The 24,756-nt window shown below is 38.2% G+C and overlaps 1 protein-coding gene across 1 annotated transcript in view; it reads left to right on the plus strand.

The window, feature by feature from the left end:
• Positions 1–1,166: 1,166 nt before the first annotated feature.
• THBS2 (thrombospondin 2) overlaps positions 1,167–24,756 on the plus strand; it is a 31,948-nt gene continuing 8,358 nt past the window's right edge. Inside the window, exons 1-16 of the mRNA XM_026085075.1 lie at positions 1,167–1,237; positions 2,198–2,754; positions 4,337–4,421; positions 8,582–8,778; positions 9,617–9,757; positions 10,010–10,106; positions 11,300–11,470; positions 12,329–12,505; positions 14,187–14,360; positions 14,812–14,939; positions 15,044–15,196; positions 16,252–16,470; positions 19,410–19,517; positions 21,348–21,507; positions 22,635–22,753; positions 24,430–24,664. Of these exons, the coding sequence (XP_025940860.1) occupies positions 1,168–1,237; positions 2,198–2,754; positions 4,337–4,421; positions 8,582–8,778; positions 9,617–9,757; positions 10,010–10,106; positions 11,300–11,470; positions 12,329–12,505; positions 14,187–14,360; positions 14,812–14,939; positions 15,044–15,196; positions 16,252–16,470; positions 19,410–19,517; positions 21,348–21,507; positions 22,635–22,753; positions 24,430–24,664 (2,791 nt within the window). The 5' untranslated portion in view covers position 1,167. The remainder of the gene's footprint in view (positions 1,238–2,197; positions 2,755–4,336; positions 4,422–8,581; positions 8,779–9,616; positions 9,758–10,009; positions 10,107–11,299; positions 11,471–12,328; positions 12,506–14,186; positions 14,361–14,811; positions 14,940–15,043; positions 15,197–16,251; positions 16,471–19,409; positions 19,518–21,347; positions 21,508–22,634; positions 22,754–24,429; positions 24,665–24,756) is intronic.

Consider the following 24,756-nt stretch of genomic DNA (forward strand, 5'->3'; position numbering starts at 1 on the left):
CGCGGCCGGACCCTCCGCTGGGCGGCGGGTGGCACCGCGGGGGCGGCCCCGGAGCCGCGGTGCCGCGCCGCTGAGGCGGGCTGGTGGGGATGGCCTGCCCCGGGGGGCGCCCCCAAGGGCGGGCGGCACCTGCTTGGCGGGGGCAGCGGGACCCGCCGGGGCGGGCGGGGAGTGTTTTAAATGAGTGATAGGCGCCGTGTGCCACCGCGGCAGAGCGGGGTCCGAGATGTAGAAGAGGCGACCCCGCACTTGCAGGTAGACGGTTGCACGGGAAGCATATGGGGGAACCAAATAACAGCCCTGTGTAGCGGGGGAAAATCTCAGTAAAAGGTATTTTCCCTGAATCCTTCCAGAAATATGTGCGGAGTTTTTATAAAGTGTTGAAATGATCTGGCTGCATCCAGAGGAATGAATGGCTGCGCGTTCCGGGTGGCTCCATCTGCTCTATTCATTCTGGGCGCACACGCGCGTGGAGCCACAACCACGGTGCTTACAGCGGTATAATGCCACTGGACAAAGAGAGCATTGCGTTAAAAGTCACTTTATCCAGATACGGTTGGATATGGAGTATTGTAAAACTGGATAAATGAGTGTGTCTGTGTGTCTGTATGAGGCAGAGAGAGGAGTTTGTATGATGACAATGGAAAAAGGTGCTGAAAAGTATCCCTAGTACTCAGAGCTAGTATTTAGTGAGATCCTGTTATCCTACAGAATATCTGCTGAATATTGTGATCCAAAGCAGATATGGAAGTACTAACATGCTGTATCTCATATTGTCTGTAGTTCTTATCCAGCTCATGGAAAATCTTGGAGAAAATTACATCATGTATTCTCTGTGTGTCTTTACCCTTTTCATTGTTAGGAACACTGACATGCAAAGGAGCTTTCTTTTCGAAAACTAATCTTCCCTCCACTTGATGTCATAATATTTCCTTTTGACATCAAAACTAAGAAACTGTGATGTCATAATCATCAGTAAGAAAGAAACAGCAGAAGCAAACAAACTCTTAATTGCAATAAACAACAAAGAAATTATGATTTTATGTATACAGTTGGTTATAATGTGAATTGTTTTTATGGCATGCCATGAGGCAAGTTAAAATATTTGTAGATGATAAAAGATTATTTCCTTAATACCTACTAGTTTTTGGTTTATTTATAGGAGTTATGCTACAGAGGAGTGGGCTGTTGTTGCTAACTGTCTTGATAACCCTGTGGGCTTCCTCAGATGCTCAGGGTAAGTTCTGACACATCTTAACTGGATGTAGAGTAACTTGCAAAGCTACAAGATGGTTTAAAAAGTTGACTTAACTGAGCTACAGTGTACAAAGTAATCATTTTTTTTTAAGTGCATATGTTTTTTGAAAAGTATAGCAGTTGCTGGGCTTTTTTGGGTAGATGCATGTTACTACTGGTGAATGAAGATTCCCTACTACTAATAAATATCTAAAAATTTTTTTACTTTAGCAAACCTTAATCTAGAAGTATATAATCTCAGAAATACTTTTACCATACACTTACACTGCAGAAGAAAACATCATAGCAATTAACATAAGCAGAACCACTGAGTGAGATGAAGTTTTCAAAAAAGAGAAAGGTGGGGAGAAAAAGCCCTACAGAGCAAACAAGTGGAATGTAAATTGGCACAGTGCCAAGCCCTCATTTACATCAGACTTCTTGGCCTAAATTCTTAAAAAAGTATATCTCTAGCTTCCTGTTGACAAAAGACCACATGGCTTCTCAATATTTGATTTTTATTAATGACTGTCAAAATGTAGGAATTGGCTTAACTTATTAACTAATTCTCCTATATATATATATATATATAAATAAATATATATAAAAAAATTAATGATTACATTGTTACATGCATAGATATATATACAAACATACAACATGTATATATGTACGAGTGTATTGTCTAATACTATAAAATGTATATGTGGTTATATAATCAAATGTATATTTATACCAGCAGACACAGAAGGAGAGAGTTACCATGTAAATGAAAATGACAGATGGAAAATATGATTCTGGCTTGCTAGTAAATGCAGTTCTGTCTGTGGAAGTAGGAAAGTACCAGGTTTACTCTTATTCTTCAAGTCTGTCATATAACTGCAATTACTAGGTGTAGTGTGCAGAGCTGTATTTCTTATGACAGTTTTTGTAATCATTGTTGCACACTGACTTTTTTCAGATGGTGACAAGGAAGAAGATACTACCTTTGATTTGCTTCAAATCAGTAACATAAACCGAAAGACAGTTGGAGCAAAATTGTTTCGGGGTCCAGATCCCTCTGTCCCAGCATATCGTTTCATTCGGTTTGATCATATACCTCCATGTAAACCAGAGAAATTAAAAAAGATTGTCAAACTCATACGGCAAAATGAGGGCTTTATTCTTTCAGCCACCCTGAGACAGGACAGGCAATCTAGAGGCACTCTTCTTGCTTTAGAGGGTCCTGGCATCAGTGAGAGGCAGTTCGAGATTATTTCCAATGGCCGAGCCAACACCCTGGACCTTATCTATTGGGTGGATGGCTTCCAGAACGTGATTTCCTTGGAAGATGTGGACCTTGCAGACTCACAGTGGAAGAACCTCACAGTGCAAGTAACAGGGGAGAACTACAGCCTCTATGTTGGCTGTGACCTCATTGACAGCTTCATCCTGGAGGAGCCTTTCTATGAGCAACTGAAAGCAGAAAACAGTAGAATGTATGTGGCAAAAGGAGCTATTCGGGAGAACCATTTCAGGGTAGGTAACCTGGAGAAATGAGGTCTGTGGTAAGGTAAGAGTGTAGCCACAGTAGTTCGAGAAGACAATAGACACAGCTTTGTTTTTACAACAGCCTTTGGATTTCATGGGGTCACAGATATTTCCAAGCAGAATTTCTCCAGAGTGTCTTTTGGTTGATTGCTGGATCTGGATTGTGTGAATTTGGGTGTTCCTGAAAGCAAAGGACTAGTAAAGTATAAGGCCAGGAAAAATGAAAACAACTGGTATATGGGCTTTCCTGTGCAAACATCTGCTTTCTTCTACAGCTGTAAGACTTCTGAGTATATCATATTTTTGTGGTGATTTGTAGAACTCTTTGGCAATTTCCTTGAAGATATATTTTTGCTGTTGAAAACTGTCCAGTTCACAGGAAACTGTCAGTATTTGTGAAATTTTATTTGAAAAAGCAGTGTAGGGTGTGGGGAGAGGAATTTTTGAAGTTGAAGTATGTCATGTCGACCCACCCCCTAAAGAATATTTTGGTTTCCCATTTGAATAACTTCTAATTTCAATTTAAAAAAAATACCATAAAATTTGGAAGAAAAGTAGAATGGAATGTTTTAATCAGTTCTGTAAAAGATTTTTTTTTGTGGATTTCTTTTTTGTGTTCCCCCCCCATTTTTTTTTAATAAAGCAATTATGCACTTCATAGTTTTCCCATAAAATGAAAAATCTACTTCCTGTCTTACAGTGGTATGACCTGGTCTAACTGCTTTAAGGATGTTTTTTTTTTCTCTTGCAGTTGAAATCAAACTTGAACTCATGGTTTCAAACTTTGAAAAGTGCCCCCCCCCCTTTTTTTTCCGTCCTATTGTGCCATCTAGTTTCCAGTCAGAGCATGACATGCTAAAGTCTGTAGTTGGCAGGAAAGCCAGAAGTTCTTGCCCTCAGCCCCTCATTCCTGCCTCCATGACTAAGTCTGCCAGTCACTTCTGCTGACAAAACTGTTTTTGGAGCTATACTGTAAACTGGCTTACTGAAATAATCTGCGGTTAACATAATTTTTTTATTTTTTGAGATTTTTTTTTAAAGTGAAACAGATACTGGTCTGTTTTACAGTTCTTTTTTCCTCAGGGTAATGTCAGCACAACAGAATGGACAGTGGAGTAGGGTACTTGGGGATGAATGGCTAAGGGCAGAAGTGGGGTGGTGCAGGAATTTCATAAGCTGTCTTGCCATCACAGCCAATGTCTTGTGGAACTACAGCCTGAAATGTGCTCTATGGAAATAGAGATTTGAACTCGCAGCTCATCAATTACTATTTTATTATGACCCATTTCAGAAAACACCTAATTTTGTTGCTTATAGTAGCAAATATTTTATAACAAGATGATCAACAAAATTTATGACTGTGTCAAGGTTTACTGCATTGTAGGGAGTGTGGTGTTTGTTTTTGCGTATGTGTGTGGTGGTTTTTTTTGTTGTTGTGGGGTTTTTTTTGTTTGTTTTTTTACGGATTTACCTATGGCTAAATTCAGCCGGTAGCATGGGGATAAGACAAATCAGCTTTTGAGTAATCCCAAGTTGATGCAACTTGTCTTTTAACTGTTTTCTATTGCAGGGTCTTTTGCAAAATATTCAGTTAATCTTTGACACCTCAATAGAGGACGTTCTGCGTAAAAAAGGATGCCAAAGGACCCAACCAAGTAAGGGTTTCTTCTCTCACTAATATGGTTCAGTTAACTCTGAAAATGAGAAATGCCAATGGTGACATGTTATCCTAAGGCCATGACACAGATCCCGTTGAAACTGTAGAGAATTCTTGTTGGATAGTTAAAACCAAAGCAAGTTCCTTTTGGTTAGAATAGGAAGATGTTCACTAGTGATCTTAAATACATACTAAGTTTTTGTACTAGAGCTCATGGGAGGTGCTGATTATTTTACTTTCCAATGTTTGTAACTTGCAGGAGCTCAGTCAAGAATCGTAGAGAACTGAATCCATCAGAGAAACATGGTGGGTATGTGAGGCAGTCAGGACTTTGGGGTTTTATCCAAAACTCTGAAATTCCATTATTTATGTTACTTTGCCATGACATAAGACACTGAGCAAATGAGTGGACTGCTCAGCTCTTTTCCTTATTTGTTCAGAAGAATAAATAATTAAGCAGTAAGAAGGCTTAACTTCTTCAAAAGGAAGCCAGGTTTTGAAAATTTTGCAATGAAAATTCTCATATATAGATATGTGTGTGTATTGGTAGCCTATATTTATAGGATGTGTATGCATATATATGTGTGTGTATGTATATATGAATTGGTATGTATATATGAACTTGCTATTCTATTTTTCAATCTTGATAAAGGATATTAGTTGGTTATCTCAGACTTTCCAGAGGTGTCCCATGCTGCAGGAACTCAGATGCAAGTATGCTGATGTGTTAGAAATGACTTGCATGGGCTGGAACGTGGCCTTAGATCGCTCAGGCAAGAAGGCATGCCCTCATTTGTTGGTTATGGTCTGTCCCAGCCAAGCTATTTTCTGTACTCAAAGTTAAACCAGAATCTACATGGACATGTTACACCCTACATTTGCTGCCATTTCAGGGTAGAAAAGGGAAGAAAGAAGACAGGAGGAATTCATAAGAGAGGAAGCAGATTATGATATGTCCTGTTCCAAATGCAGAACAACTTAGAACTTCTGATTACTGTTCTTCCACCTTTGTTAGTGGAAGAAAATGTTTGAGGAGCAGGACAAGTGTGGAAAAATAGAACCTGTGTTGATGTCTAAGTCATTGTAATCTCAATAAAATAGAAGGATGGCTTCAGGAAGGATGCAGTTCAGCTGTCCTGCTTCATTTTTCAGTAGAAACAAAGGTCCAAAAAGCCCAGGTAAAATATTAACGGCATATTCAACTCTCTGAATAGCCTCATTCAAGAGGCTGGGGTTCTGTGTGTAGACAGATTGAACCAGTAAAAGCAGCTAAGGAGGATATCTGCAGATCTTTTGTGTCGTCGTTGGTTAGAAACTGAAAATTGTTTGACCAAGTGTTTTGAAGTAGCACCAAGTAAAAATGGAAGCATAATGTACCTCTAATGTAAAGAGGAAGCCAATGGGAATGTAAAGGGAAAATAGAGTTCTGCATGCTAATACATTCCTTATGAGGGATTCTTGTACCCCTTAGCTGTTGCGATTATAGTCAACAGAGTGTTTTTAATGTATTTTTCTTATCACATCTGTCAACTACCAAATTTTCAGGTCCAATAAAATATACAGATTTGTTTTTTTGTTTTATCATTCCTGAGAGATGTTTAGCAAAAAAACCTAAATTCACTTTCTCTTTACAACACCAAGAGAACACCTCAAGATGGAAATTGCTTGTCCAAAGACAGACGAGGGTTTACAGCAGTCTCTGGCTGGAGGTCTACATCAGAATGACCTGAGAGGCTTTTTACACACACAACTGTTCTCTGGCATTGCCTATCTGGTTTAATTACCACTGTTGAAAGGCCAGGGGTTAGAAATATGCTACTGACCACAAGGTACTCTAAGGATTTTTGCTTTATTGACTACCCACCCCTTGAGCTGAGGTACAGGTGCTAAGATGCCAGGCTTACAGGGGAGTGGCTCCTGTGACACGGTGAAGTGCTCTCAGCTCTGAGTGTACAAGAACCCCGCTGCTTTTTCAGAGACAGGACTGTATTTCCCTAATGTATCTTCAATCCTAGTCTGAGAAGGTGAAGTATAGTGAAATGGCACCTTGGGATTGCTGTTGGTTTGAGGGTAGGAAAGTATCTGTATAGTGTGGTGGTTGCAGATACTTTAAGGAGGACTTCTACACATGCATTGAATAGAAGAGATGACAAAAATACACCTAAACAGATACATCAGTAAAATCACTTCCTCAGCTAGATCAACAGAATGACATTTGCATATGTGAAAGAATACACAATCTGCTCTTATAGTTTCTCATTTTAAAGATGATCATGTAGTCCTTAGGAAATTAGCAGGAAGCCAGCAGCAGAGAACTTATTTCCCAGTGATCCCCAGGCATCTTTCACTTGCTGCCAAGTGCCAGTAGGAAGTGTGGATTTAGTTCTTCAAACATAGCTTTGGTTTTTGTTTCCTGCTGAGATTGCAGCTTTAATAATGTCCTTAGAATGTTCCGGTCAAGGCACACTCTATGTTGGCTTGAAAAATATGAAATTAATGACCTGAAAAACACTATGGGGGAATCTGAGAAACCTAATGTTTCAGTGTGGTAGGAAAAATGCATTATTTTCAGGGAATCAAAAAGCAGTTGAAACAAACAGTTATGACAGAGACAGTTCTGACCTGTTATGTGATATATCATTTTTTTTCCATCCTGTAAATGAAGATAGACAATTATTTAAACTTTGGAACACTGCAGACAATTTGCTGTACACCCTGGCTAGCGGCAGTTACTTCATAGCTTATTGCAAAACACATCAAACCAATCATTTTAATTATGCTTGAGAAATAATTCTTTAATATCATTTTATTGGTTGGTTCTTTGTCTTGTACTTTTAGACTTAATGGACAAAGACTGCTTCTGCTCCCATTTCCTTTACTTGTACATTTAAATATAATGCTTTTTTTTTGTGGTGTCTCTTGTGATTTATGTTGTATAATCAAGCATCCAATCAAGTCCTCAAAATTTTTATAGAATTGCTACCTTCTATGACTTTTAAACAATGAATAGAATTGGCTTATTTAGAAGCATGCCTTTTATGGCTCACATTCCTGTGCCGATTTCTTCCTCATAAATTGCTTTATGCTTTGCTTCTCTTTTTTATTTGGTAACCATGAGTTCCTATAATATTACTAAATCTGGTAAACAAGTCTTTATTGAGAGAGAGGTAAGGATGGATTTCTCTGTAGCTGATACCAAAGTTGAACGTATCTTGGAATCCTTACACAAAGCTTCCAGGGAAGCCAAAGTATATTTACCTGGTGAAGAATTAAATGCTTAACAGAAGGCAGACTGTATTGTTCAGTTACCCTTATTGCAGGGAATAAAAAAGCCTACAAAACTTCAGTTTAATGACAGCTGTATGGAGAAAAATCTGATTATCTGATTTTTTTTCTTTTTAATTACTGTTGATATTTTGTTTTATTTGTTTTCAAGAATTTGCTATAGACAGGAAGGTCTTTTAAACTTTTTTTTAAGAACATGTTCGGTTCTCCCTGTGTAGTACACCAAAAGTTTTATTTTACATGAGGGCTTCCTAATGGAGGAATATTTGGAGTGACAGACCAAATATTCAGCCTGATATTAGTTTGATCTTCATTTCACTTCAGAATTAAAATATCATTACAATCACTCCTCTGAGTATGACAGCAGGCAGTGTGACATAGAGCAGCCCAGAGGCTGGTATAAATTGCAGAATGGTCTGAATTTGATCCAAGTAACCATAGGATGAATGGGCAGAACAATGGCAAGGGTTTCTCTAAGGAAGCTCCTTCTCCTCCATTTTTTCTGTATAGAGAAAACATGATAGTTCATGAAAAAATCTGAAACCTTTCATGGCTCTCAGAGGATAAAACGAGTTTGTTTGTTTTTTGATATTGTATCCTTTGTTATGCTTTCTTCATAAAGGGATTTGTTGCACTGCCAGCAGTGTTCTTAAGTGAGGACTGTGTGAAACAGAGCTCAGCTCTTAATTTTGAAAAGGAAAAACCTATAACTGGAACCAGCCAACATCTAACCCCTCTCTTTTATTCATTGCCATAATAGAGGATGAAATTGTTCTGTATCTATAGAAGCCAGTCAGTGATTTCAGCAAGTACCTGTAATCTGTAGAAGAATACTGTATACACAACTCTTCTTTTTCCCTCTCTTCCTACCAGCTGAAGTGAACACTATCAATGAGAGCACTGAAATCCTTCACTTGAGCCCTGCTGTCACAACTGAGTATGTTGGTGAAAAAACAGAAAAGAAGGCGGAGTTTTGTGACCGCTCCTGTGAAGAGCTGGGAACGATGTTCACTGAACTCACTGGCCTGCGCATTGTAGTGAACAACTTGGCTGATAACCTTCAGAAAGTGGTAGGTACCTGTAAGTCTTAAGAACTGAAAGAGGTCTGTTACGCAGTACTCTTTCCTTTTTGCTCTGACGCTTTGGTCCATACCAGTACAGATGAGGAGGTTAATAAGGGTAGCTGTATGCACATATGTATACCTGTCTGTATATCTACATTACATATATATGACTTACATTTTCAGAGTGACTACTAAGGTAGTTCTTGAGTAAAAGCTCTTTAATTAGGCTTGGCTTTCACAGGGTGGGTTTGAAAGAACGTACAGGCATACAGACACATACGCAGGGTGAAATCAAGACTCTAAAAGATACTACATATTTGGCAATTGAAAGCTAAGGAACCCAACCTTGCCTGTATACTATTAAAGCATCGTTACCATGTRCATACCATTTATAAACACACCAGTAAGTGGCTACACAGGATAACTAACTGCAGGTAAATGTGTGGGCTTTTTGCAGTTGAAGTAATATGGTCACATTTTACTGAAGTCTGCCCCTCTCCTAATTCTGAATAAGTTAATCCTTTCTGAAGGATGCTTATGAATATGCCATATGTCTCAGGAGTAAAATCTTCCCATCTAAAGATGAACCGTACTGGAGAAAAGAAACCCGCTAAGAACAGGTTTTCCTTAGGGTTATGTAGCTGTGATCGTACTATTAGCTGAAGAATTACTATGCAGTATTGCAGTACCTGAAGGATTGTTTTCTTTATATACATAAATGTGTAAAAGTACAAGATTTTTTAATGGAATAATTAAGTCTGGTAGTGTTTTTTGGCTTTTGTCTTACTTGAAATGATTTGCTCACAAGGTACAGTATTTTTTTTTCATTTGCTTCATCTTTTAGTCTGAAGAGAACCAAATTATGTGGGAATTGATTGGGCCAAACAAAACACTCAGGAACCAGTCAGTTTGCTGGCAGGATGGCCGTGTCTTTTCAGATAATGAAAGCTGGATTGTAGATAGCTGCACCAAGTGTACCTGCCAGGTAAGACTTTGGAAGCATTCTTCTCTGCAGAAATGGACAGCAGATTTACTCCAATTTATGTATCCAGATCTGGTCACATTTACTCAGATCTTGGCCTAGACTTACTGAAATGTATAAAAAATATTCCTCATTTCCATGATATTTAGAAGAAATCAAAGAATTTCCACACCACATAAAACTTTCCAGAGATGTCTACCTTTATTTGCTTCTGTATGTGAACATAAGCCAGTATGCTGATTTCTTTGCCTGTAGGATTCTAAAATTGTGTGCCATCAAATCACCTGCCCCGCAGTCTCTTGTGCTGATCCATCTTTTATTGAAGGCGAATGCTGTCCAGTCTGCTCTCATTGTGAGTATTTAGCCAAGGAGAAGGCACCCCTTGACAATTTTTAAAACTATTACTTGTGGATTAGAGAGGTCAAAATAAGTAAGAGGTCCAGGCAAGTAACATCAAAGAAAAACTTATTTATTCACCAGGATCATACAAAATAATGTGGGTGCTCTAAGTTACCTTCTGGAGGAATTGTTCTCTCTTTAGTGATTATATAGGTAGCTTAGGAGTAACCTGATAACTTACCTGGCTAAGTTGGGCACAAAAAGTTAGATGCACTTTCCTCTCCAGTCATATTTTCCAAGGCAGGACATTCTGATTTTTGTTAGTTTGCACTGTTTGCTATTGTTTCTTTTCCATACCTCCTGGTTAAAACAGACTAACACAAATTAGGATGTCTTCCTGCCTTGTTATGGAGGACGTGTAGATTCCCAATCAAAAGCTTAATGTAGTTTGATGCAATATTTGTTAAGAGTGCAAGTTATTTTTCCTCTCTGTTATTTTGATTCTGTTATTTATGTCATATATGCTCTCTTTGTCATAATGCTTTACTTATATGGAACGGATTGGCAATGTGTATTTAAGATAGCATTGCAGATTGTGAACTAGAGTGACAATAGCTTTAGTAATTTCACTAATTTAGTGAATTTGGTGTGAATTCAGTACATTCCACTCTGTACTGGACAGATCTATTACAGGAAAAAAAAACCCTAGCAATACTTTTTTGATTGCTTAGATGTTCTAAATAAAAATGAATGCACTGGAATATATTCAGAGGTTTTTGCCTATTCAAAGCATAGGGCACACTCATATAATGTGCTCTTGATCACATTTACGGTTATGTTGTGTTCAGAGGTGAGGCCACCTCTCACCATATTGACCCATATTCCAAAGTTAAGGGTGTGTGGGAGCCAAGTGCTTGGCTCAGTCCATTCTAGAGATAAGATGCCTTTTTTTCTCCGAAGGTCAGTGCCACAAGTAAACATACGACATATTGGAAAATTCAGACTCAGGATTTGAATCTGGGATAACCTCTGATTACATTAARATAATTTTCCAGCTTCAGTGGCAGCTTGGAAGAACAGAATCAGAACAAGAGAAAGCTAAAGCACAAAGCATATGTTCCACAAAAGAGAAGCAGAAATCTCCCAAATAGGAGGATAAAAGCAGCAGGCAATGCTAAGCACTTTTTTGTATCTTCTGCTCTGCAGCTGATGACAGTGAGGAAGGCTGGTCACCATGGTCAGACTGGACAAAGTGCTCAGTTACTTGTGGGTCTGGCACTCAGATGCGGGGAAGGTCGTGCGATGTCACCAGGAGTGCTTGTACAGGCCCGCACATCCAGACAAGAATGTGCAGCTTTAAGAAATGTGACCATCGCAGTAAGTAATAAAATTCCACCTTTTCAGTAAGCTACTTCCTGCTTCTCTGAGCAAAAACAACCTTCTCTTGGTTTTCTTATGAACACTTGATAGTCAGAACTGTATGTATTCAAACACTCATGTATGCGTAATTACAGTAGCTATCATTAGATTTCTTTTTTTTTGTGTCATTTCTCCCCTTTCAAATATTCCTCCTTTTCCTGTCAGTTTAGTATGTACATGAATTCTGGGCTCAGCTCTGTTAAATAAGAAGTAGTAGGTGATCTTTTTTTCATTACAAACTGGAGTTTCTTGTTTGGGGTCATTTTGGAGACAACACGTGATTCATGTTCATGTATGTGGAGAGAGGATATTGTTCTGCCATTCATTCATGATTATTGGTACATTCCATTTGCATAGTAGTGTTTAGGAATACAATAATTATAGGAAAGTTTTGCAAAATATCAAACTGCTTTTATATTTACGGCACTTACAAGTATCAAACTCTGTCCCCAGAACTGTAACTCATACTGTTGCACAGAGCCTCTCTATCCAGGCTACTATAGTACCTGTGGTTAATGCTCAAGCTACTAATTGTCCAAATGTTTGTTTAAAACAAGTAGTTGTTCTATTGGGACAAATTATTTTTAAGTTAAATAGGACTAACATGGATGTTAGTTATGTTGGTCATTGAGATTCTTAAGAAAGTTGTACTTGAACATCTGAACTGAAATGCTGGTCTTTGTAAGTGACAGTGGTAGGAAAGAGATAGGACATTCATATGTGGTGAGAGGCTTATTAGAAGGGTAAGCTCACAGTGAGCTTGTATTACTGCAGCAGGTGGGCTATTTCCTTGARTTTTGTTCTTTTCTCTGGCAGTACGTCAAGATGGTGGCTGGAGTCACTGGTCTCCCTGGTCTTCCTGTTCAGTTACCTGTGGAGTAGGAAATATCACTCGTATCCGCCTCTGCAATTCCCCCATTCCTCAGATGGGTGGGAAAAATTGTGCGGGAAATGGTCGTGAAACAGAGAAATGTGAGAAGTCTCCATGTCCAGGTAAATCTGTAGGCTTAAATCCAGGATGAAATTCAACTAGACTATTATTGCATCCTCTCTTCATACAGCTCCAATTTATAGTGAATTTTGTGACAGAAGATATAATTTGTGGCTTAGAGATGAAATCCCGCCTTCATTTGCTCTGATTTTTGAGATTTAGCATGAGGTTCAGAGGACAGTGTTTGTGAGCATTTGGGGGGATCAGGAGTCAGGAACCTGGGATTCCTTTTGTGGTCTTGCCACTGRCTGGCTCTGTAACCTCTTGAAAGTCACAACAGTTCTCCATGGTTTAGTTAAGTGTTATCTTGCTAATCTGTCTCACAAGGATGTTTTGAGAATGATGACGATGCTGTCTGAGGTTTTGTAAACCTCTTAAACTGTGAGTTGGCTTCACATGTTAAGAGTTTGAGAAATCTTTTTGTAATTTAATGATTCATTTCTGCATAGCACAAAGATAAACATTTTCTTTCTTAAGAAAGGTGGTAAAATATGTTAGGGATAGACATATAAGCCCCCAATAACCAGGTGTCTTTGAATATAYGTATATGTATTTTAGACTTATGCAAGCCAATATTCTAGATTGTTTCTTTTGTCCTCATCTACACTTTTCAACCTCTTTAGAGACTGCTTTTCATTCCACCCATTTTCTGTTCCCTTTCATGTGTGTTTTTCCCAATTTTTTTTAACTTTGTTTATCTTTCTTCACCTCCTCCTCTGTTCAGTCTTTCCATTCTAGTTGTGGGATGTGAACTTAAAATTGATGCCATGCTTCTAAACCAATTGTATTTAAAAAGTTATACTCACTTTGTCTATTTTTTAATCTGTGCATATCAAGTTAGCAGAGGTGACAAAGATTCATCACCATAAGAACCATTGTTTTGTACAACACTATAAAATAACACAGAGTCTGGTTAAAAARTGTTTGTACTTCACAAAAATTCAGGAGTGGCAACAGAATCAGTAGAGTTGCATCAGTATAAAATGTGCAGAAGAATCATTAAAATAAGTGACTTAATTGAGTCAAGCAGTACTATTGAAGCTATACCAATGAATGGATTACCAAACAAGAACAATAGCTGCAACAAAGTGTAGTGGTCACACTAATGAAAAAAAATCATATGAAACGGTGGGCTTATGTCTAAGTTCTCACAGTAGCAGAATAGTTAGTTGCATTCAATTAGTATATTCACAGAAAATAAGAAATAGCACTACATATAATCATCAGTCCTTTCTGAATGAAATGAATAGTTAGTGAACAAGGTGCATTCCTGAGCATACTGTTGCCATGAAAAAGCCGTAGAGCTCTGGTTTGTCTAGGCAAAATTTTGAATCCTGCGGTCATGTGCCACTGTCCCTACAAAATGGAAACTTAGCAGGGAGCTTTGAAGCCACTGTACTTGTTCTGATCTGTTTAAGTGGAAATACACGATGCCAATGGGCACTGCTTGTTGTTTTGAATTATTGGCCAAAAATGCCTATAAAGCAGTTAAGTATTTATTATGTGCTTGTTTGTTTCTGAAGTATTGTTATCTCAGATACTGGCACAGCCTGATACTTTCTTCCTCTGTGTGGAGTGAGAGACTGTCTTCAGTCAGGGATCTGAAGAAGAGATTGTTGTCATTGGCACCAAATGTCCTCAGTATATGGCTTGTGATGCTCTTCTCTGCTTTGTGTATTCCAGTGAATGGTCAGTGGGGTCCTTGGTCTCCATGGTCTGCTTGCACTGTTACCTGTGGAGGAGGACTTCGTGAGAGGTCTCGCCTCTGTAATGGTCCAGAGCCACAGTTTGGAGGAAAGCCATGTGTGGGAGATGTCAAACAACATGATATGTGCAATAAGAAGGATTGCCCAATTGGTTGGTATTTAGTCAGTCATTATTCACAATCTGCTATCAACTGTTATTGCTGTTATTTCTTTAATGGAAAACACATGAATTGACATTATGAAATCTGCTAATTACACTTTTGTTTCAGGAGAGCGCTTTTAACTTTTTCGGTACTGTTTAGATCGGTGGGATTTTATACATACTCTTGATATTGAGCTTACCTGAACAAGTATGCCTTTCTCAAACAGGTCTCAGTATGCTGTAATATATCCAACTTGATGTAGCAATCTGTAGTATTTTCAYGTTCAATGAATATTATATTAAATGGATTTAGTAACCCTAATTCCAAGAGGTTTATCTGAGTGTGTTCCAACATGTGTGATCTGAGCTAAAGAACAGAGAATACCTGTTTCTTAAATGTAGTCTTATAGGCCTTCTATGCTCCTAACTCAGTGTACGCTTTTTTTATGTCTTTTGCCAGATGGGTGTTTGTCAAATCCTTGCTTTCCTGGAGCAGAGTGCAACAGTTACCCAGATGGATCTTGGTCATGTGGGCCATGTCCAGCAGGCTACCTTGGCAATGGCACAGACTGTGAGGATCTTGATGAGGTAGACTTCATTTCCATTAACATCAGGAAATCACTGTGAAGTTTTCATTGCTTGGGAATTATACAGTCATCTAATTGGGTTCTTCTTTCTTTCTTTTCCTGCAGTGTATAGCTGTACCGGATGTCTGCTTTAAGGTGAATCAGGTCCATCGCTGTGTGAACACAAATCCAGGATTCCACTGCTTGCCATGTCCTCCACGCTATAAAGGAAGTCAGCCCTATGGTGTAGGACTGGAAGTTGCAAAGACGGAGAAGCAAGTAAGTGATGCTGAAGAGAATTTGATGGCTTAGAAACTGAAGCATTCTCGCCTGAAAATATCTGTGAATGGAAAAAGTGATAAACTTGGGTGCCAAGCAAAGAGCCTGAAATAGCTAACTAGCTCCAGGGTATTTTTGGTTGAAGTCACAAAATATTGAACCTGCCTTTTTTTACAGGTCTTATTTTCTCTTGTCATGTGCACAGCTGGACAAAATGAGCATAAAATGCCAGGAGCAGGTTTTACTTCCCTGCTGAACACTCCTTTTTCTCAGGTCTGAATGCCTATGTAGGGATTTGGGAATTGTAGAATCAGGATAGTTATCTTCATAAATATACTGCTGTGTGGATATCGTCAGACATTTGTTTGAAGTTCTCACTCCCTAAATCTCAGTGGACCAACACCTATGTGTGGGGAAGGATAGAAGGAAGTGGAAGTGATATTGAAGACTATGGTTTGATAGACAATTAAGACAAAAATGTTGAAACAGATGTCATGGGATACCTTCTTTCTGTTTTTGAGCTAACCACAGGTTGATTCAACATGTGAAGTCTAAATGCAAAACATATGCTAAACTTAAACTCTTCAGATACTGTCAATAAAAATAAGCAAAGGGATAAGAATGAGGTAATAAAAACTTACTAGACGGTAATGTGAAAATTCATTAGGTAGTCTCTTTGATTGAGGGAAAAAAAGATAGTGCTTACACCCTGACAGGTAGAACACTAAAAGAAACATGTGAGTGTGGTCTACCTTCTGTTACAGAAATTGTGTGGGGATTAATGACATCTGAAAGAAAGCAGACTAAACTAATCACTTTAATTGCTTTTTGAATAGTGTCCAATTTTTTTCTRTGGTTTATTTTAATTATTTTCGTTATACACGTTTTCTGGAGTTGTAAACTGACAGAGCTATATGGCTTACTAACCACAGTTAAATCACACAGTTTCTGTCTTTAGGCATCTAGATAACTGGCCTGGTTTTGAAAAAGCTGAGGAACACAGAGTTGGATACAAGTACCATCACCTTTCAATAAGCATTCTGTATTTGTTACAGGTGTGTGAACCTGAGAATCCATGTAAGGACAAGACACACAGTTGCCACAAGTCTGCAGAATGTATCTATCTGGGCCATTTCAGTGATCCCATGTACAAATGTGAATGCAGGACAGGTTATGCTGGTGATGGACACATTTGTGGTGAAGATTCAGATTTGGATGGCTGGCCTAATAATAACTTGGTCTGTGCTGCTAATGCTACATACCATTGTGTGAAGGTAAGTAGAAAAAAGGTGATAAAAAGCCATGTCATAACTGAATTTTCTGGTGGTTGCTTTTATTTAAGCCTTAACTGTTACAGCGTGCTCCTTTTCTGTGAGATGCTGTGAAATGTGTATCCATTTAAATCCAGATCCAGTAGGGGATAGGGGATTCACCTGATGAAATGCAGAGTCTTCTGCTTTGGGTTTCTTCCTATTCAGCATAGGGAAGGTTGGGATGCCTTTGAATAGTACACTGAGCAAGAGCTGCCTAAAGTGCACGTGTGGAGCACACAGCTAGCTAGAACTAAGCAGGGATCTCTGGGAGCAGGTGAGTAAGAAATCCTACCTGCAAGGCTTGTAACAAGATACTGACAACCACTTAAGGTCTACAACTCTGAATCCCTTCTTGAACTACGTCTTCCTTTTAAAGAGATAAGCAGAATGCATCCTCTGTGAAACTTGGATTTAGAGCCTGAGATGATGTTTTGGCAACAGGAACCTAAGAGAGGAATGAGTAGAAAGAGTAACAGACAGAGTTCTCCTTATTGCAAGAGCTCAGTGGGAAAGGACAGAGGTTCAGCCCACTCTTACCATTCAGAAATGTGGAGTGGCAGCTCTTGGCCTTGCCAGAAGGATGATCTGCTTGTCACATTAGCTCTAAACCTGGCATGAGACTGTTATCCACCCTTGCTGCTGAGGCTGAGCCATTGTAGTGAAAAATGAAAGATTGTTATGCCAAGGAGAAAAGCATCAGGGAGCCTAAAAATGGTTGGTTGTAGATTTAGCAGTAGCTGCTTGTCATGTATGTTCCCTAGAATGATGGTCCTATGTTCATTTGAAGCACACTAACTCCTCTTTGGCTCACTGGCCTGGCGTTCCTTCCAGTGGAAATTAAGTTGCTGAAAAAAGATGAGCACACCTCAATGTCTCATCATGGTGGAGTTATGCTGCTGTGTAAAACCAAACTGAAAGTTGTTTGAGATCCACAGGTTTAGACATAGCCTAAATAGCCTGGCAAGTAGTTCCCTGCATCCCATTTCTGAGTGATGATCATACTGCTGCTTGATAGTTGAACGACAAGCAGAACAGAGGGGCGTGAACTTTGCAGCAGGAAATTCCACAACTGGGATGAAGTGGGCTTTACCTGAGCAGGAGGCACAGCATATGCTCAGTTTTAAATACCTATCAGTGGTACCTCTGACATCACTGGATTACCTGCATGCTTTCACTAGGGCATGGGCCTAAGTATTTTGCTGAACCAGTCATAGCTGTAAGGGCAATACACTCTATCATGAGAGAGTATTTTTCTGTTTTTTTGTTCCTCTTCAGTCTTTTAGTCTCTCCGTCTCTGTATTAAAGCCGTTTACCTCTAAAACTATCATGAACTTCTAGTACAATAACTTACAATTAAAAATATAGTGGATAATAAAATGAGACAAGTTGCACAAAGACTAGGAAAGTTTGAGATCAACTTTCAACAAGATCAGCTGGCTTAATGAGAGAGTTGGAAGTCACTCAGGTTTTATCCACTTGAAGTCATGAATCTGGCCTTTATCAGCAGAAGGGAGTTTCAGACATTGGTGGAAATGTGAGCTTGTAATGCTGAACTTCTTCACCCTGGCTGATGTCTGTTCATTGTGGATCCAGCCAATTCAGCAATCGCAGATCATATATTCTTTTTTGGTTCTTGTCATCAGGATCTGCAACATGTTGATTCAAGATGTAACACAACCAATCAGTTTTTATTTGAAAACCAACATTCTGAAGCCATTCAGAAAAAGCTGTTTCCAAAGGTTTATTCATGTGTTTCTATAATATATATGTTGATCTAATAGACAAAAATACTTTATTTAAGGGGGGAGGAGGAGCTATTAAAAATGCAAGGTTTTCTCAGATTAAAAAGAGCAAGCCAAAACTTCTTTCTTGGAGCTGTTAGTATCTGAAAATTAACTTACAGTCTAATCAAAGCTATATGAATAAGACAAATAATTGTAAATAGTAATAAAAATCTTAGCAATATGTTTTAATGTAAATTTCTCTTTCATTTACAAGAAAGTTGCTTCTTTTTTTTTTCTCTCTCCATAAGAACTAGTGTACTAACACACAACTTAGTAAATGAGTAAACCAAAGAAACCTGGTTTTCAATGTGTTTGTGCCTCAAGAAAAAAGTGAGAATAACAGAGTAGGTTTTTTATAGATGTTTTTATAGACTTATGCTTAGCCAGTGGTAGAATTACAGTTCAGTTTTATCTATTAATTTTAATATTTATCAAGAAAAATAGATATTAAAAGTTTGGTCAATTATTTCCATTTTTTCAATCTAACCTAAGACTTCTTAATTTAAAGTAATAATTTGTTACAAACCTATGATACAAAATAGAGATATGATTGGCTTTTATTTTCAAAGCCATGGTAGTATTGAGAGTGCCAAGGTACTTCTTCTAGAACAGTACAAAGGCATATTTCTCAAAACTCTTGCTTACAGTGTTCAATATTGCTGTGTGCTACTTCACTGCAATAACTTTCCATGTGAACAATTGTTTCTGAAGATCATGTTCTGGCATATATCTTTATTTTCCTGGCAACCAAACCTGGTCATTTTAAATGTAAAGTCTTCATGAGCTGTCTGTAAAAAGTTGATACAAGAGTGCATGTGTGTGTGATGTGTACATTCTCTGCTAGATATTTTCATCTAGAATTTACTAGAAACTTCTCTTTAACAGAAGAAGAGTTGGGAAACAGAATGACTTGCAGCTACATTTCACTTTCTTTATAATGTGAGAGTTGTGAATGAACTAATATCTTTGTTAATGAACAAACACAGAACCTTTGAAAAGTACTTGTGGTTTATTTTCTTGTTTTGTAGCCTCTGGTGTACCATATCTGATCTTCTGCCCAAGCAGGTCACTCTGACATAATGTAAACATAATGTACTCATTATTTTTTTTGGACAGGATAACTGCCCCCTTCTGCCTAACTCTGGCCAAGAAGACTTTGATAAAGATGGCAAAGGAGATGCCTGTGATGAGGATGATGACAATGATGGCGTTGAAGATGACAAAGTAAGATGCATTTCTTTGTCTTCAGAATGTTTAGGTCTTTTAAGGAAAACCWTTACAAGAGACAAAAGCGTTATCATTCAGTTGCATTGTTCAGCACTGCTTTCTCTGAATGATGTCTAGCGCGGAGCAAGGCTGTGTTGGGGAAGGTCAAAGGAGAGTAACAGTGGGCAGAGCAAATCAGACCTGGGGACCCTGAGCTGGGGGACCGTGCTCCATGTGAGCTTTGGGTTCAGTTGTACGCATGAAAGTGGGAATGGGCACTTCAGTTTAATAGAAAGTGATACTGGATTTTATATTTTATAATGGGAGAATGATACCTCCTTTATGTTTGAAAAGCAGGTAGATGTTATATCTGAGGTATGTTGGGAACATATTATGATATATAATAACAACACAGCCAACATCAAGTGGAAATGACAGGAGGAAAATAACTAGCCTGCTCTGTACTTTTCTCCTTTAGATCTGCCCACAAGACTGAGATTCATTTACCTGCAGAGCCTAAAAGATAGGCAGTTAGTCTAAGCCTGTTCTCTAGGCTCCCTTTATAATCAGGAAAAGGACAGAAGCACCTCTAGAGTGGGGTTCAGCCCGCCTTTTGTAGACATATTTAGGACAGGTGGATTGATTTGGGGGGGGGGAGTTTCCTGCTCTTTCTCTTTAGAAAGAGCCTAGATGCTCTAGAGCTTTAGGATGATTAAAGTTAGGTGAGATTTCAAATATTCCAAAGACTACATGAATATAGTTAAAGTCAAAGAAGAACTTGATAAATAATATAATTTAGTGTATATATTTGAAAAATCATAGCCAGCAGTTCAGATTTATGAGCGCTATAAAACTTTGACTTGCCTTTATATATAGTCCTTGAGTGCACAAAATATATTTCTGAGGAAGCTAAAATGTTGGGCTGAAATAATGATTTGTCCTACTAAACTATGTTGTATGTTTGCGCAGAGCAAAAGTAGTTTCAAGATCTCTTCAAATGATCTCCCTTCAGATATCATGATGCCTGATTTTTTCTCCCCGCCCCGCCCCATTTCCTGCCTCCACTCACTGCTTTGGTTTGGTGGTTCTTTGCTTTCCACACTGAGTACTTCCTTATCCCTGTGAAAAAGCATGTAATTTAAGGATGTTTGAAGCATAAGAATTTTATTTAGTGGTGGATTTTCAGATTATGGACTTAAATGAAATTTTCAAAGTTCCCCTAAAAGGAATAGTCAAAGGAAAAAAATACGCTGGGTCAATCAGAGTATTTCATTTCACCTTTGCCTTTAAAAATCCTTTGCACTTTATTATCATATGCAATCTAAGGCAGAATACAAGAAAAAAAACCCTTTTTTGAAATGCAAAAATCAAAGCATTTCATTTAAAAGTAAAACTTGTAGTATCAAGACCATTGATACTAGCTTGTTCCAAAAAAATCAGAGTCTAGTTCATTTAAAAAAAAAAAATGTTGGTGAAGTTGGCCTCATTTTTGCCACACATTCTGCTTAAAAAAAACAACAACAAAAAAAACCAGTAGAATACAATGCTGTTGAAATATCTGAGTATAGAGCCCTTTTAACACACCTGTTGCTCTCCTAGTGAGATGTGGTACACACTTTGCATGCTTTATACAACAAATACACAGTGAAGGAGGCTGCACAGAAACAGACCCTTTACTGCCAAGATCTCCAGTGTAGGTACATACTTGTCCATTGGAAAAATAATGTATTTTCACTTTGATCTGTGGCCAGGATGAATAGGAAGAGAAAAGTTACTACTTCATAGTGTGCTCTCATGCCCTCAATTCAAGTTGTAATTTATATTTTTCAATCTTTTTTTCTTCACTAGGACAATTGCCCTCTTCTATTTAACCCTCRTCAATTTGATTATGACAAGGATGAAGTTGGTGACCGCTGTGATAATTGCCCTTATGTGCACAACCCGGCTCAGATTGACACAGATAATAACGGGGAGGGTGACTCATGTGCTGTGGATATTGACGGAGATGGTATGTTTTTTAGTGAAATTAATCTTCTTTTCTGTGGAAATATTGCAAAGTGCACAGCACTCCAAACACATTTTGTGTCTTAAAATATTATTAAAGGGACTTATTTCATTTACCAGTACATGCCTATATGCCCCAGTTTTGGTCAGAATAAGGGGAGAAGCATAGAAATGTTTTTTTAAAAGTTGTATCCTTGCAGCATTTCAAACTTATGAGAATCCAGCAGTACTAGAAGTTGAAGAAGAAATCGGGTCTTGGTTTTTCTTTAATAAACTTGTAAACTTTTGGATGCTTATCTGAATTGAACTTCTGAATGTTTTAAAATCCTCTCATCCTGCAAATCATCAGATTCTTAGAAGTACTCATGAGAGCTCTATGTATACATTAGAAGAAAAATGTAATTGCATGTTATTTGCTGAAAGACTGTACAAATATCCAGAGACCATATAACATCGAAGAAGACCCATGTGTCCTTTCCAGACAGCTATGCAAACATGTCTTGATTTTGCTTCTTTTCAACATATTGTAATTTTTCAGGGGGTTATCAATTGAATATTGAATATTTCCTGAGGGAGAACAGCTTCTGTTGAAGACTTGGTGTGCTGCACAATGTGATGCATATGTTTAGTAAGACAAAATCATTTATTGCTAAGGCGTCTAAACATTAATGCAGTTGCTCCTATATAGAGCTCTTCAGAAATTTCTCCATGATATAGCTGTCCATTCTGTACGATTTCTCAGAATGTCTGGGAAGAAATTACAAATCAAATTATTCAAAAATAAAAAAATCCACCTGTTTGTTCATTACTTTAACAAATGTAAAATCTGTGTAAAAAAGGGCTAAATTCTTCAGATATAATCAGCCCTTAGGCTAGCAAAATCTCTTTGGAAAAGAAAAATAGAAGTGTTTATTATAACAAGAAAAGTGGGATTGGTACCATATTTTTTTCTAATATTAGTCTTTTCACTATTTCATTTTTCAGTGTGCTGTTGTAGCAATCAGAAGGCCTATGAACCTCTTAAGAACCTTGCTTCTGTAGTGGTCACTCCTGTTGTATATGGCTATCTGTGCTGGATGCTGTATCATTCTAATTTCTCTGATTTCTTTTTTCCTTTTTTTCTTCCCTCAGACATTTTTAATGAACGAGATAACTGTCCTTATGTCTACAACACAGACCAGAGTGATACAGATGGTGATGGTGTTGGTGATCAGTGTGATAACTGTCCATTGATGCATAATCCAGACCAGGTAAATGTTAGGCACAGTTTCATTAATACTAATGTTGGAACAAGGGCAGAGATGAAAAGGAAAATGTTTGAGGAAATAACTGAAGCTGTTACTATTTCTGTTATGTTACAATTGCATAATACAAATAGACTGAAGGAACTGTACGGCGTACATGCATCTAATATCATCACATGTGTGGTCCGTACCACAATATGCTGCATCACYTTAAAAGTCCTGGGAGCAGTGGTCTCTGATAACCTGACACATTGTGTTATCCGCCCAAAGTCTGAGGGAGGGGATGATCAGAGGCTGGAGGAAGATGGAGGTGGAAGGAGTAGACTGTTTTCTGTGAGGAGCAGGAAGGATACTGGGACAGAGGGGCAGGTGGAAATGAAAGACAGAAAGCTACTGGTGCTGGGGAGGTCCTGGGATAAAATATCCCTTGTTTTACCTGCACGCATACATAAATCACTCTGGTGTTGTATTGTAGACTTTTTAGCAGAAAATATGTGGTTATATCTATGAAAATAGTGATCTACGACATTTCTTGCCCCCGAGGAGACTCTATCTAAAAGGAAAAGGCTAAGAAAGGAAACAACTATAAAAAGCTCAGCTGTTTGTCCAGGGACACAGAACAGTTCAGACGAGTAAAAGGGTAAAAAGAAGAAAGAGTAAAACATGTTTTTTCCATACTTTGACAGGGTAGAAGACTCTATTCCTGTCTCTTGTGCTGGTGAATGCTCTGGGATTTATAGTAATACACAGTTAATGAAATTTGCTTCATTGTAGGACTCATGATAATATTACTGAGGTCAATAGCAGTCTTTCATACCACTTTAAAAAAAGCTTACTGGAACAAAAAGGTTTATACAAAAGCTGCGCAAATTACACAGAACTGAATCGTCTTGAGATGATAAATTCATGTGAGAGAATATTTGGCTATTTGAACTGCATACAGTCATGCACACTCATATTTTGTGCCTGCAATATTAATTATATTCAAGGGAAGAACTTTACAACACAGATCTGTTTTATTAAGTAATTACATCAAAGTTGCAGCCTTTAATGTATTGAAAGAATACTCCTGTGTCCATTTCAAATTCTAATGTTGTTACAGGAATTGCTATCAGTCCCTGTTAGCTGTAGGCCTGAACAGGTGGATCTTTATTGCTTATTCTCCCATCTCAGGTTGTCAGRTCCATTTGTATCAAATAAAAGGGAAATAGAATGACAACTCCTTTAGTTCTTTTGTACCCTCAAGCCCTTTGAATGTTTTCTTCTCCCATGGCAAGTCCAAATATTCTCAGGGCTGCATTTAGTGTGCCTGAGTTTGTTGGTTCATGTGCAGATAAGTAATGTCAAGCATACAGACGCATCCACGTAAGTGCACTGCCCAGATTGCAACATCCCCATGCTCTAGAGATTATGAGAGAATGAGATAAATGAAGATCAAGACCCGGACCTAGGGCAGGTATATCTTGGGGACTTGGTCTGATGCACTGATAGCAGCGTAAGCAGCTATACTAATCCTGTAGTTTGAAATTATGTTTATGCTTTAAGGACAGATGCCATTACAATGTCACTTGTCCCAGAGAAGTTCTTGAAGAGAAATGCTGAGAAATAAAATAACAGGCTCTCCCTACTTTTGTTTTTATTAAAAAAAAAAAAAAAAAACTTTTTTCCTCCTTCTTTGGTAGACTGATGTGGATAATGACCTTGTTGGTGACCAGTGTGACAACAATGAGGACATAGATGAAGATGGTCACCAGAACAACCAAGATAACTGCCCTTACATCCCCAACGCTAACCAAGCTGACCATGATAAGGATGGTAAAGGGGATGCCTGCGATCCTGATGATGACAATGATGGTATCCCTGATGACAGGGACAATTGTCGCCTCAGATACAACCCTGACCAGGAGGACTCTGATGGTAAGAACAGTATAGTATGAACTTGATTTGGTTCTTAATATCCAATTCTGATATTAGGATATTCATATTTGTTTAAGAGAAAGACTTCAGAT

Source organism: Apteryx rowi, unplaced genomic scaffold (assembly GCF_003343035.1).
Source record: "Apteryx rowi isolate R43461 unplaced genomic scaffold, aptRow1 scaffold_66, whole genome shotgun sequence".
Lineage (NCBI taxonomy): Eukaryota > Metazoa > Chordata > Aves > Apterygiformes > Apterygidae > Apteryx > Apteryx rowi.